We start from the raw sequence: 15,403 nt of genomic DNA on the forward strand, positions 1-15,403 counted from the left end.
CATGGTAGTTTGCACCTGTTCATATTAGCTTTATTCTGTTCAGAGTTGCTGGGCAGTGTTTTTTTTTTTTTTTTTTTGTTTCTTGGTGGAATACGGAGGCTGATTCAGCTTTGTTTGTTTTTTTTGTTTTTTTTCCAAGTCCCTCAATAGAAAGCAATGAATGATCTGACTATTCATTGTTTTAACCTTCTATGTAGTTTGGCTGGAAGTCTATATTCATAGACCAGGTGTAAACCACAAGTCATTCAGAAACAGACTATAATCTTTCGTTCTTGGCAGAATTTAGAGAGGAGAATCGGTTAGTATTATAATCTGGAATAAACCATACTCTTCTGTCTGCATCCAATATGTCCAGGACCAACAAATCTGAATTAGCCTGTAAACTAGAACTTTTCTATAACACTCCCTCATCTCTCTGTATCTTGTCATAAACTACACGTGAACCACACCGCTATGGCCACTGTACCTATATCAGGGCTCAGGCTGGGACTTCTTGTCATGGCCGTGTCGGATGTGCCAGTAAGAATCATTGTGTTGAAATCCTATTGGGCACATGAAGTGTGTGCATGCCAAGTGTCATTCTGTAATGTCTGCCGTTAACGGCGAGTTTTTGGCATTTGTCTTCAATCCCCTCTTTCCAGTAGAGCATATTGAGATTGGCTGCAGCTGCACAGTATGAGATCATGTCGTCATTTGTGTGATTTTAGTCTGCATTGTATATGCAAAAAATTTACTTGGGAGCAAAATCGCATGCTCCTCACACGAGAGACGTGTCTCTGGGTGCTGTCACTAACATCACATAGCTGATGCCTCATAGAAGTTTGCGCATTATTATTTGATTACTGTTTTTTCACCAAACTTTTTGAATTCTTAATAGTTCGGAAGAATCGGAAGGAGTTCAGGAAAGAGGCGCTGCCCATGTGTGGCAGGCCGGTTCACCCCATGTCACACCAGTAACCCTTCATGGACTGGGAGGAAGAACTGTCCTAAGTGCCAGCCTGGGAAGAAATCATGGGCTGTTGCTCACAAGTGGTATGTGGACTTGTCTTTGCATAAGTAGAGTAATGACTAGTATTGCTATTTTACCGCACAGCAACACTGTGAAGACTTGTGCAATGATGTTCGAAGAATTACTACTCCGATAAAGTGGATTCCCCACCAATAAATCTATAGCACTATCCCTAGCTTTACATTAATGCTTTACTTACACTATGTAAATGCAGTGCTTATCTGAGTCCCTATGACCTGGATGGTTGGAAGTTATGTAGTTCCTAGTGCTAATGTTTCAGCCTCACCATCTCTCTGTGTAGGTGATAGTTTTGGCCTGGTGACCATGTGAACAATAGTCTATCCTCCCAGAAAGGAAAGGGGAGCGTTTCTTGGATTGTGGGAGGTGTAAATGCTAGGGACTGTTCACTTCATGTTTCGCCCTGGGATGCACGCAAGTTTGTTGTTCCTTGTACATGTGGTTGTCCTAAAGAAGGAGTCTGATGACTTTGAGACACATTGACAATAAGCCACTTTTAGTAATCCTTGGTGCTTCAATTCTTGACTGATAATTCAGCAGCACAGATCAAGTCCACCTTTCCTGTTATCCTGACGCTAAAGCTCCCTTCACACACGTTTGAACTTCTCTCTAGAGCTCGGATGCCGAATGTTGGACATAAGTGTCCTTTTGGCCTCATATGGCTGATGTAGGTTAGTACACCACGGAAAAGGAATTTGACAGCTTTGTAGATGTTGTGTGTTTGATGCCATTGACCTGTGTGGCATCGATCACAGGCCTATGCTACACATATATGTCTTGGAGCATAGATAGAGCGGCCTGAGAGATGATCGTCTTGCTTTCTCTTTCCATGCTAGACATACAGCATAGCCCATCAGTCCGAGGAAGTGAACAAGTTTTATAAAGCGACTAAACTTATACTGACCCCAGTTTATAGACTGCTCAGCGAAGGGGGATACCAGTCTGAACGAGTTCCTATTGGCAACTTGGCCCACTGTGTACTTTGCATCTTTTCATTAGAGGTATACATTGGGAGTTTTTCAAATGTATACCTCTGAAGGAAGCCACCAAACATGAACTGGACGTATGGGGCCCCATACACAATAGATATATGTCGGATGAATGATAGTTCAGCCATCCGCCATCTCTTCCGAATTCCTCCATACATGGGAGCGCTTGCTCTACCAACTGCTTCTGTGTTCTTTGACAAGGCAGCTTTCAGTCTCTTCCGGCCGTGGCTTATCTTGCAGAAAACTAAAGGATTGTCGGTCTGAAATCTGACCAGCCGGATCCCTGCCTCCCTTGACATCTGTCGGGAGCCTCTTCACTAGGCACTTCACAACTTGCAATCCATCGCAAGTGACATAGAAATCCAGACGAGATCTAAATTACAGAAGTCCAGTGTCAAGTGATGTATTGCAGCATATTTTCGTGGTCCATCTTTTCTGATTCTTTTGAGCACGCCTGTTGTCTCTAGCTCTGCAGTATCATCCTCATTAGCAATATTACATTATATTGATTAGCCATTCATTGCTCTTGCAACTTGGAATAGTGTTTTTTTTTTTTTTTTTTTTTTATTTTCTTAAATTTACTTTAATTTTTTTTTTGTTTAGATGGAGAAGTCTTCAGCTTTGGGAAACAACCATGGAAGGAGAATGCATATGAAATCCCCAGCAATGTCCCTTTAGTAGAGAAAGTATTGTGTGGGCAGCGTGTAATATGCGTCGCTGCAGGAAGCTATCACTGTGGAGCAGTGACCGAAAATGGCATGGTGTACATGTGGGGGGAGAACACTGCCGGGCAATGTGCCATTCCCAACCGGCCCTCTATATCAGAACCCATACCAGTCACCATAACTGACCAGGAGAGCACACCGCCCCTGTGGGTGCGCATTATACAGCTGTCATGTGGAGAAGAGCACACTCTCGCATTGTCCACCAGCCGGGAAATCTGGGCCTGGGGCACTGGCTGTCAGCTTGGACTAATAACTTCAACCTTCCCTGTGACTAAGCCTCAAAAAGTGGAACATCTTGCAGGTCGTGTTGTCCTTCAAGTAGTATGTGGTGCATTTCACAGCTTGGCCTTGGTGCAGTGTCCACTTGCCCAGGATGTAAAGCCTGTGCCAGAGAGATGCAATCATTGCAGAGAGCTGCTCATTACCATGACTGAAAAGGAAGACCATGTCATTATTTCTGATGCTCACTGTTGCCCCCTTGGGGTAATGTTAGCAGAGTCCCATCCTGAAGCAAGGACTAGTAAGTCTCCGTGGTGCTCAAAGGATAAAAGCTCCAAAGTGCAAGAGATTTCTTTTCTTTCTGATACCCAAGAGGAAGTGAGCAGCCGTGGCTCCAAACTGATGGATTCAGAGACCGAGGTTGGCACAGATGTGGCCAGCTTGTGCGAAAGTGTGACTGATGCTAGTGCTGACAAGCCAGCATGTGACAGTGATGTGCAGCCTGGCGCTAATCAATCCACAGAGGAATCCGCTCCACAGAATACATCCTTGGATCATACAAAGGTAAGATATAGGGCAGCAAAGGATCACGTCGTGGCCTGAGCCCAAACTGGATTGCTACTGTGTTGAAATCTTCAATATTGTTTAATTATAATTGGTGTGAAAAATAATTATGCTGCCTCTTTTTGGATCTCTTCTCTGTTCAGTTCCTATGTTATTCCTCTTGAAAATATATAAATTGCCAATTTTGTTTTTGTTTTTTTTTTTTTGTTTTTTTTTTTCCTTGTCAAAGGGATATATCAAAACACAGGGCAACTTTAAGGCAATATGATGAATCATGTCCATAAAGTTATTCATCTGTTGTAATATGTCTGCTCTAAAGATATGTGCACATTGTCTCTTTGATGCTGGTGTAGCCACATAGTTTTTGAAGCAGTAAATGCTTTTCAGGGTTATTTTGTCCCTGAAACGTCTTTTGTTGCAGCTTTGACGCCAGTGTCTTTTTGTTTTGTTAGAATAGGACTTATTACTGTAACATGTACTCTTATCTGTAGCAGCTAATCAACACCATACATAATCAACACCATACAATATACGGTACTTATTTTTATAAATCTGACCGCTCCTATTATTCAACTCTTGTACCTTGATCACCGCACACACACACACGCACACATGACGAACCTCACTGCCCCCCCACACACACGACGAACCTCACTGCCCCCCCCCACACACACACACACACACGTGCGCGACGAACCTCAGTCCCCCCCCCCCCCCCCACACACACACACACACACGCGTGGCGTGACGAACTTCACTGCCCCTCCCCCCCCCCCCCCCACACACACACACACACACACACACACACACAAGGCGTGACGGACCTCACTGTTCATCCCCCCCCCCACACGCGGCATGACGGACCTCACTGCCCCCACCCCTTCACACGCGGCGTGACGGACCTCACTGCCCCCACCCCACACACACGTGGCATGACGGACATCACTGTTCACCCCACATTCAGCATGATGGACCTCACTGTCCACAGCCCCTGAATGGTATGAAGCTGTCATACATTCACCCAACAGATGTGCTGTGTGCACACTGAGGCTCTACACAGCAGACGTCATTGTATTTGCTGTCTTTGACTCAACTGCACAGGCTGACTGGTGGAAGAAGGAGCCGATGATGCCGAACTCCATCATTATATTCACCAGTATTTGCATCCTGAGGATGTAGTCACCAGTGAAATCGAGATGCCAGGCTGGGAGAGTGGCTGCATTGTGGCCACTTTTTCATGCCTTTCAGAAACAGCAAAAGCGTCCAATGTGGCCCATGGTCAGCACTTGCTCAGGTTTGTCTTGGAGGGTGGTTTAAACATCAGACACAACCCTGTTTCAAGTCAGAGGTGGAATGAATGGGCTGCAGCTGCTTTAGACAATGGTACGGTGGAGCAACCACCATGTGTTCGATAAACAGTTAAAAGAAAAACTAAAAAAGGGGAATATATCAGTGCTGGGGATCACCTACAGGTGGCAGTACATTCATAAGAATTTATTTAAATTGGATTAATACAGGGCTATGAGTTTCAACATCGGACAGATGTCCTCCTCAGGCCAGGCTTGTATGTCAGCAGTACAACAGAGTATAAATAGACACAAAGGGCTGAAAAGCGTTAAGTTAGGGGTCAGTGCAAATAAATAAGACACAGGTAAACAGTACATAATATATACTATAATAAATATACTACCAAACAAAATAATAGGAAATATAGACTTGATATATAAAGATGTAGCTTTCAACACAAAAAAGAAAAATACTTAAAGCTGGGTCTTGTAGTACCACACAATCAAGAATGGTATTGAGCATATCCATTACTAGTAAACAATCGTAAAATGTAATACACTATTAGTAAAACAGGACGCCGATTTAGGCTAAGTGCAGACGGACTTTTTAGCCATGCGGATTTTTCCGCGCATAATTGAAGAAATCCGCAGGTCAAATGACCTGCATTTTTCCTGCGGATTTCTTCCTTTTCTCTTGCGGTTTTCTTGCGGTTTTTGTGCGGTTTTCCCCTGCGGATTTCCACCTGCGGATTTGGAGAATGGAGCAGCTGGAAAACCGTACAAAAGAAGTGACATGCTGCATATTTTGAACCACAAGAAAACCGTGCGGAAAAATCCGCAGCGTCTGCACAGCGTTTTTTTTTTCTATTGACTAACATGCTACTGTACATCACAATGCGGATATGCAACGTTTCTGCATGGTAAAATCCGCTGTGGATCCGCTGGATATCTGCATCGTGTGCACATGGCCTAAAGAGTACATTAAGATGAGATGTGGTACTACACAAACAAAAATTCTAATGGCTAGAATGGAAATTGTTAAAAAGTAACGCATTGCTGGTGATGAATAAAGCTAAAACATAAAATAGAAACACTTTGGACAAGTGCTGGCTGTAACGCTTGTGGGTGTGGACCCAATGTGCCACGGGCCAGGCTTACCTTGGAGGAGCATGACTGTCTACCGAGTCTCACTAGTGCCTCTGATGGTGAGGATAGGCTGGGCTAACTGTAGACACTAGGTACTACTCCAGGGCAGTACCAGGGACTGCAGCAGCTGACCGAAGGGTCAGAGGAACTGGTTTGAGATACAGGAGGGTGAAGACAAAGATGTGGTCAGGGCAGGCAGCACGAATTTGATACACGTAGCTAAGGTCAGAATCAAAAGAGGTCAGAAAGGACGGGTAAACAAGCCGGGTCGATAATGGAAGACAGAATATGTAGGAGAGCGTAAACCATATTTTAGCAACCAACGTTCAGGCAAGGAATGTAGGGTGGAGTTGCCTGATATATCACTTGCTAGAAGGTGATACGCTGGGGAAGAAAATCTCTACAGGACAGGAGAGATGCAAATTCCTGCAGAGTTCGGCTGCGCCCCCTTATGACTCACAACTAGCACAAGGCAATTCAGAACAATGGTGGAGCAGAGAAAAAAACAGTGCGAAGGGCTTAGAAGGTCTGTGATTGGCCAGTGTAACTTAGAATTCTGGTATTACATTGGGGGGTTTGATGATGAAGATATCAATTCCTAAATGGTGTACTGATAACAATTAGAAGTATATTGATAATGTGCTACTGATAAAATATAAGGCTAAATGAGAGAAGCAAATGCTGGGACTTGCGGTGCCACTTCAGGAAACATAACCAGTAGCTAATATACAATTAGGTCCAGAAATATTTGGACAGTCATACAAGTTTTTGCATTTTAGCGATTTACCAAAACATATTCAAGATGGTTATGTAATCAATTTTGGCTTAACCCCTTCATGACCCAGCCTATTTTGACCTTAATGACCTGGCCATTTTTTGCAATTCTGACCAGTGTCCCTTTATGAGGTAATAACTCTGGAACGCTTCAACGCATCCTAGCGATTCTGAGATAGTTTTTTCGTGACATATTGGGCTTCATGTTAGTGGTAAATTTAGGTCGATAATTTTTGCGTTTATTTGTGAAAAAATCAGAAATTTGGTGAAAATTTCGCAATTTTCAAATTTTGAATTTTTATTCTGTTAAACTAAAGAGTTATGTGACACAAAATAGTTACTAAATAACATTTCCCACATGTCTACTTTACATCAGCACAATTTTGGAAGCAAAATGTTTTTTTGTTAGGAAGTTATAAGGGTTAAAAGTTAACCAGTGATTTCTCATTTTTACAACAAAATTTGCAAAACCATTTTTTTTAGGGACCACCTCACATTTGAAGTCACTTTGAGGGGTCTATATGGCAGAAAATACCCAAAAGTGACACCATTCTAAAAACTGAACCCCTCAAGCTACTCAAAACCACATTCAAGAAGATTATTAACCCTTGAGGTGTTTCACAGCAGCTAAAGCAATGTGGAAGGAAAAAATGGACATTTTAATTTTTCCAACACACATTTTCTTTCAGCATCAATTTTTTCATTTTCACATGGGCAACAGGATAAAATGGATCTTAAAATTTGTTGGACAATTTCCCCTGAGTACACCGATACCTCATATGTGGTCATAAACCACTGTTTGGGCGCATGGCAGGGTTCAGAAGGGAAGGAGCGCCATTTGACTTTTTGAATGGAAAATATGCTGGAATATTTAGCGCTTGCCATGTCGTGTTTGGAGAGCCCCTGTGCGCCTAAACGCTGGAGCTCCCCCACAAGTGACCCTATTTTGGAAACTAGACCCCCCAAGGAACTTATCTAGATGTGTGGTGAGCACCTTGAACCCCCAAGTGCTTCACAGAAGTTTATAACGCAGAGCCGTGAAAATAAAAAATCATTTTTTTCCCTCAAAAAAATGATTTTTAGCACGCAATTTTTTTTTTCACAAGGGTAACAGGATAAATTGGACCCCAAAAGTTGTTGTCCAGTTTGTCCCGAGTACGCTGATACCCCATATGTGGGGGATGACCACTGTATGGGCACACGTCAGGGCTCGAAAGGGAAGTAGTGACGTTTTGGTATGCAGACTTTGATGGAATGGTCTGCGGGCATCATGTTACATTTGCAGAGCCCTTGATGTACCTAAACTGTGGAAACCCCCACAAGTGACCCCATTTTGGAAACTAGACCCCATAAGGAACTTGCCTAGATGTGTGGTGAGCACCTTGAAACCCGAAGTGCTTCACAGAAGATTGTAACGCAGAGCCATGAAAATAAAAAATCTTTTTTTTTTTTCCTCAAAAAATGAATTTTTAGCTCGCAATTTTTTATTTTCACAAGGGTAACAGGAGAAATTGGACCCCAAAAGTTGTTGTCCAGTTTGTCCTGAGTATGCTGATACCCCATATGTGGGGAGGGACCACTGTTTGGGCACATGTCGGGGCTCGGAAGGGAAGTAGTGACGTTTTGAAATGCAGACTTTGATGGAATAGTCTGCGGTCGTCATTACGTTTGCAGAGCCCCTGATGTGCCTAAACAGTGGAAACCCCCCACAAGTGACCCCATTTTGGAAACTAGACCTTCCAAGGAACTTATGTAGATGTATGGTGAGCACTTTCAACCCCCAAGTGCTTCACAGAAGTTTATAATGCAGAGACGTGAAAATGAAAAAAACATTTTTTTTCCACAAAAATAATTTTTTAGCCCCCAATTTTTTTATTTTCCCAAGGGTAATAGGAGAAATTAGTCCCCAAAAGTTGTTGTGCAATTTTTCCTGAGTACGCTGATACCACATATGTGGGGGTAAACCACTGTTTGGGCACACGTCAGGGCTTGGAAGGGAGGGATCACCGTTTGACTTTTTGAACGCAAAATTGGCTGGAATCAATGGTTGCACCATGTCGCGTTTGGAGACCCTCTGATGTGCCTAAACAGTGGAAACCCCACAATTCTAACTTCAACCCTAACCCCAACACATCCCTAACCACAGTCCTAACCCCAACACATCTCTGACCCCAATCCCAACCCTATCCATAACTCTAACCCCAACAAACCCCTAACCCCAACACTAACCATAACACTAACCACAAGCCTAACCCTAATTCCAACCCTAACCCTCTTTCCAACCCTAACCCTCTTTCCAACCCTAACCCTCTTTCCAACCCTAACCCTAATGGAAAAAAAAAATATATATATTTTCTTTATTTTATTAGTTATGCCTACCTATGGGGGTGATAATCGGGGGGTTCATTTACTTTTTATTTCATTTTGATCACTGTGAGAGTGATCAAAATGAAATAATGGAATCTGCAGCCGGCAGATTCGGGCGGGCGCACTGCGCATGCGCCCGCCATTTTCTAAGATGGCGGCGCCCATGAACCGGATCTGCCGGACACCGGGAGCGACGGGGGGACTTAGAAGGTGCCGGGGGCGGTGAGAGTGGGTGAGGGGGTTATCGGAAGCTGGCGGGGAGCGGAGGGAATGGGAGGGGGGGCAGATGATGACAGCGGCGGCAGATCGCCGCTGTCATTCAGTTGCGTGGGGGCGATCGCCGGTGGGGGGGTCGAATCGGTGTCTCCAGCCTTGTCCGATGCTACTGCAGCATCGGCCATGGCTGGATTGTAGTATTTCATCAATTTTCATTGATGAAATATTACTATCGCTCTGATTGGCTGTTTCACTTTTAACAGCCAATCAGAGCGATCGTAGCCACGTGGGGGCGAAGCCACGCCCCCTGTGGTGAATTACAAAGCCCCCTGTATCTGCGGGTCAGGTGACCTTTCATTGACCCCGGTCACCCGACCCGCAGGGGGGCTTTGAATTCATGACACAGGGTATGCGTCATAGGTCGGATTGGCACCGACTTTCATGACGCATACGCTGTGTCACAGGTCGGGAACCGGTTAAAGGGTAGACTCGGCTGTAATTTTAGAGTATTCACATAATTATCTGTTAGGCGTCGAGTTTCTCCCACTGCACAGGGGGAGTCTCGAGCCATGTCCTCTGCAGTCTCCCGTTCTTCTGCAGCCACAGAGGTTCATGCTCAGCAGAGGCGTCGGTCCCAGCGTCTTGCCCAGGCTAATGCTAGGCATCTGGTTGCTATTCCAGGCTCCGCTATTCTACCATGCATGAGTCAGCGGAATGCAGACGCTCCTGGGACTAAGTCCTGCTTTTCTCCTACTGAGCATGCCCGTGGGACGACCTCTCATTGGTGGTCAGGGGTCACATGCTCAGGTCCTGTTGCTGCTCCGATTGGACCACCACCAGGAAGGTCCCGGAAGCCTGCAACTATAAAAGCTTAGCATGGCCGCCCGGCCATGCGCTATTATAGAAAAAGATTTAGACCATGTGGAGTGAGTGTTGTATGCATGTATGAATGTCTCTTGTGAATGACTCATTATGAAACTCCTACCCTTGGTACGCATGTGTTGTGTAGCCTAGCCTGCACAAGCCTGCCTCTACCTGAGGTCCAGGTAGAGGCAGAGTCAGAGACAGGCATCAGCATCTACCGGTGGCTTTGTCTGTACGCCACGTTGCACACAGTCTGCACTCCTCGGTGGTCAGCGTTCTTTAGGGGCGTCCGCAGGTGCGACGACACACGCTCAGTAGGTCTAGAGGGCCTCAGACCTCGTGTCCTTGGGGCTGAGTTCTGTGGCCACATACTAAGCACTCTCTTGGCGAGTGCTGTGAGTTTAACAGGCTCCGGCATTCATGTTCACCGGTAGTGCGGCTCTGTGACGTAACAGAGTCCGCTACCGTTCACACCGGGTGACGTTAACCCGCGTGTGACCTTCTGTATACCGCTATATACATCCGCCATTACTAAGCAGCAGTTTACCACCTCTGCACGGTGGACCCCGGGCTGTGAACGCACCTCACTATTATTTTATTATTTGGTGCGTTCCGCCAGCCCTAACAATTATCACTTTCCCCAATTGGGCTCACAATCTAAATTCCCTATCGATATTTCTTTGGCGTGTGGGGGAGGGGGGAACCAGAGAACATACAAACTGCTTGCAGATGTTGTCCTGGTTGTGATTTGAATATGGGACCCCAGCGCTGCAAAGCAACAGCTCTAACCATTGAGCCACATACTGGGAGTCTAACCTGGGCCGCCTGGATGAAAACCAGTAATCCTAACCACTAGACTATATGGCATGCAGAGCCCAAATCACTTAGATTTGGTCACTGTCCAAATATTTCTAGACCTAACTGTAAATCGGGAGACTCTCAGCCACCCCATTAAGCCCATTCAGGTGCAAACAGGAGAGCTTGTAAATCCAGAAAGCTCTTGTTTACGTAACCCATTGGAGACGTCTGCAGGCCGCCAAAACAGAAGGGAAGCCACTGAGAAATCAGTTGTCATGTTTCTCTCCTCTTTTAACCCCTTCCAGACCTTTGACGCCACGTAGGCATCATGAAAGTCGGTGCCAATCCGACCCATGATGCCTATGCGGCGTCATGAATTCATAGCCCCCCTGCTGGTCGGGTGACCGGGGTCACTGAAAGGTCACCCGACCCGCACGCACAGGACCCTTTGTACTTCACCCTGGGGGGGGGTGGCTTAGCCCCCACGTGGCTACGATCGCTCTGATTGGCTGTTTCACTTTAAACAGCCAATCAGAGCGATTTTGTAATACTTCACCAATGAAATTTGGTGAAATAATACAATCCAGCCATGGTTGATGCTGCAATAGCATCTGCCATGGCTGGAGACCGAGATCCGACCCTCCCCACACGAATGACTGGGGCGATCGGCCCTTGCCACCGATTGACGGCGGAAATCTGCCGCCGCCGTTACCATCTGCTCCCCTCCGAACCCCCACCCCCCCGGTATCTCCTATGTCCGTCTGGCCGTCTCGGATCATGGGCTCCGCCATCTTGGAAAATGGCAGGCGCATGCGCAGTGCACCCACCGGAACCTGCCGGCTGCAGTTTCATTTATTCATTTTGATCACTGTGATAAACTCTCAGTGATCAAAATAAAAAAAAAAATAAATAAACCCCCCTTTTATCACCCCCCCCCCATAGGTAGGGACAAATAAATAGAAAATATTTTTATTTTTCCATTAGGGTTAGAATTGGGGTTAGGGTTGGAATTAGAGTTAGGGTTGGAAATAGGGTTAGAGTTGGGATTAGGGTTAGGGGTGTGTTGGGGTTAGGGTTATGGTTAGGGTTGGAGTTAGAATTGAGGGGGGTCCACTGTTTAGGCACATCACAGGGTCTCCAAGCGCGACATGGCGCCACCATTTGTTCCAGCCAATTTTGCGTTCAAAAAGTCAAACAGTGCTCCCTCCATTACGAGCCCTGACGTGTGCCCAAACAGTGGTTTACCCCCACATATGGGGTACCAGCATACTCAGGACAAACTGGACAACAACGTTGGGGGTCTAATTTCTCCTGTTACCCTTGGGAAAATAAAAAAAATTGGGGGCTAAAAAAATTATTTTTGTGGAAAAAAAAAATTGATTTTTTTTTAATTTCACGGCTCTGCGTTATAAACTTGTGTGAAGCACTTGGGGGTTCAAAGTGCTCACCACACATTTAGATAAGTTCCTTGGGGGGTCTAAGTTCCAAAATGGGGTCACTTGGGGGTTTCCATTGTTTAGGCACATCAGGGGCTCTGCAAATGTAACATGACGCCCGCAGACCATTCCATCAAGTCAGCATTTCAAAACGTCACTACTTCCCTTTCGAGCCCCGACGCGTGCCCGAACAGTGGTTCCCCCCAACATATGGGGTACCGGCGTACTCGGGACAAATTGGAAAACAACATTTGGGGTCGAATTTCTCCTGTTACCCTTGGGAAAGTAAAAAAATAGCGGGCTAAAAAAAAAATCATTTTTATTCTATTTTCATGGCTCTGCGTTATAAACTTCTGTGAAGCACTTGGGGGTTCAAAGTGCTCACCATAAATCTAGATAAGTTCCGTGGGGGGTCTAGTTTCCAAAATGGGGTCACTTGTCGGGGAGCTCCAATGTTTAGGCACACAGGGGCTCTCCAAACACGACATGGTGTCCGCTAACGATTGGAGCTAATTTTCCATTCAAAAAGTCAAATGGCGCTCCCTCCCTTCTGAGCCCTGCCGTGCACCCAAACAGTGGTTCCCCCCACATATGGGGTACCATCGTACTCAGGACAAACTAGGCAACAACTTTTGGGGTCCAATTTATCCTGCTACCCTTGGGAAAATAAAAAATAGCGGGCTAAAAAATAATTTTTGAAGGGAAAAAAAAATGATTTTTTATTTTCATGGCTCTGCGTTTATAAACTTCTGTGAAGCACTTGGAGGTTCAAAGTGCTCTCTACACATCTAGATAAGTTCGTTGGGGGGTCTAGTTTCCAAAATGGGGTTACTTGTGGTGGGTTTCTACTGTTTAGGCACATCAGGGGCTCTGCAAACGCAACATGACGCCCGCAGAGCATTCCATCAAAGTCTGCATTCCAAAATGGCGCCACTTCCCTTCTGAGCTCTTCCATGCGCCCAAACAGTGGTCCCCCCCCCACATATGGGGTATCGGTGTACTCAGGACAAATTGCACAACAACTTTTGTGGTCCAGTTTCTCCTGTTAGCCTTGTGAAAATAAAAAATAGCGTGGTAAAAAAATCATTTTTTGAGGGAAAAAAATGATTTTTTATTTTCACTGCTCTGCGTTATAAACTTCTGTGAAGCACTTGGGGGTTCAAAGTGCTCACCACACATCTAGATAAGTTCCTTGAGGGGATCTAGTTTCCAAAGTGGGGTCACTTGTGGAGGAGCTCCAATGTTTAGGCACACAGGGGCTCTCCAAACACGACATGGTGTCCGCTAACGATTGGAGCTAATTTTCCATTCAAAAAGTCAAATGGCGCCCCTCCCTCTCGGGCCCTGCCGTGCGCCCAAACAGTGGTTTATACGAGTAAAGGAAAAACACCGTATGCACAACTTCAGAAGGTGCTCAAGTAGGGCCCCACACCATACATAAATAATAAAGAAAACTTTTTACTCGACTTCTAGAAAATTTTTTGGATTTTTTAATGCAGCCAGAAAATAAGACGTTTTGGCCTCACTGGCCTTCATCAGTAACAGACTGCAGTATAGTAGTTAATCGCATTCAGTGTGATAGTAGAAGTGACACCATAGTCATTTTAAATGTGACCAACAGTGGATACTGGGTCGCTGATGTCTGCATGGCACCCCACCCACCCAGGTACTATTTGATTCTCGCTCCATGCCCAGCGCCTAGTGCATGACCAGGCATATTTAACGTGAGAAATTGACCAACAAATTTTAAGATCCATTTTATCCTGTTACCTATGTGAAAATGAAAAAACTGAGGCTAAAAGAAAATTTTTGTGAAAAAAAGTACTTTTTTTATGGATCAATTTGTGAAGCACCTGGGGGTTCAAAGTGCTCACTATGCATCTAGATAAGTTCCTTGGAGGGTCTAGTTTCCAAAATGGGGTCACTTGTGGGGGAGCTCCAATGTTTAGGCACACAGGGACTCTCCAAACGCGACATGGCAACCTCTAAATATTACAGCATATGTCCCATTCAAAAAGTCAAATGGCGCTCCTTCCCTTCTGAGCCCTGCCGTGCTCCCAAACAGTAGTTTATGACCACATGAGGTATCGGTGTACTCAGGAGAAATTGACCAACAAATTTTAGGATCCATTTTATCCTGTTGCCCATGTGAAAATGAAAAAATTGAAGCTAAAAGAAAATTTTTGTTGGAAAAATTAAAATGTCCATTTTTTCCTTCCACATTGCTTTAGTTCCTGTGAAGCACCTGAAGGGTTAATAATCTTCTTATGTAGTTTTGAGTAGCTTGAGGGGTGCAGTTTTTAGAATGGTGTCACTTTTGGGTATTTTTGCCATATAGACCTCTCAAAGTGACTTCAAATGTGAGGTGGTCCCTAAAAAAAAAAAATGGTTTTGTAAATTTTGTTGTAAAAATGAGAAATTGCTGGTCAAATTTTAACCCTTATAACTTCCTAACAAAAAAAAAAATGTTTCCAAAATTGTGCTGATGTAAAGTAGACGTGGGAAATCTTATTTAGTAACTATTTTGTGTCACATAACTCTCTGGTTTAACAGAATAAAAATTCAAAATTTGAAAATTGCTAAATTTTCGCCAAATTTCAATTTTTTTCACAAATAAACGCAAAAATTATCGACCTAAATTTAACACTAACATGAAGCCCAATATGTCTAGAAAAAAAAAATCTCAGAATCGCTAGGATGCGTTGAAGCGTTCGAGTTATTACCTCATAAATGGACACTGGTCAGAATTGCAAAAAATGGCCAGGTCATTAAGGTCAAAATAGGCTGGGTCACAAAGGGGTTAATGTTTTCATTGGATGGTTATATTATACAGAGTGGCCCATTTATATGGAAACACCTAAATAAAATGGGAGGGGGGAAACTTTTCAAGATGGGTGGTGACCATGGTGGCCATTTTGAAGTCAGTCATTTTGAATCCAACTTTATTTTTTCCAATGGGAAGAGGGTCATGTGACACATCAAACTTATTGAG

General features: G+C 44.6%; 1 protein-coding gene across 3 annotated transcripts in view; it reads left to right on the forward strand.

Moving 5' to 3' along the window:
• Positions 1–15,403, forward strand: part of ALS2 (alsin Rho guanine nucleotide exchange factor ALS2) — a 186,078-nt gene that overhangs the window by 23,161 nt on the left and 147,514 nt on the right. For all 3 annotated transcript variants that reach the window (XM_073551524.1, XM_073551523.1, XM_073551525.1), the window contains exons 3-4: positions 878–1,032; positions 2,620–3,524. In XM_073551524.1, the coding sequence (XP_073407625.1) occupies positions 878–1,032; positions 2,620–3,524 (1,060 nt within the window). The remainder of the gene's footprint in view (positions 1–877; positions 1,033–2,619; positions 3,525–15,403) is intronic.

This window comes from Dendrobates tinctorius, unplaced genomic scaffold (genome assembly GCF_039654945.1).
Source record: "Dendrobates tinctorius isolate UK_male_01 unplaced genomic scaffold, ASM3965494v1 ptg000177l, whole genome shotgun sequence".
Lineage (NCBI taxonomy): Eukaryota > Metazoa > Chordata > Amphibia > Anura > Dendrobatidae > Dendrobates > Dendrobates tinctorius.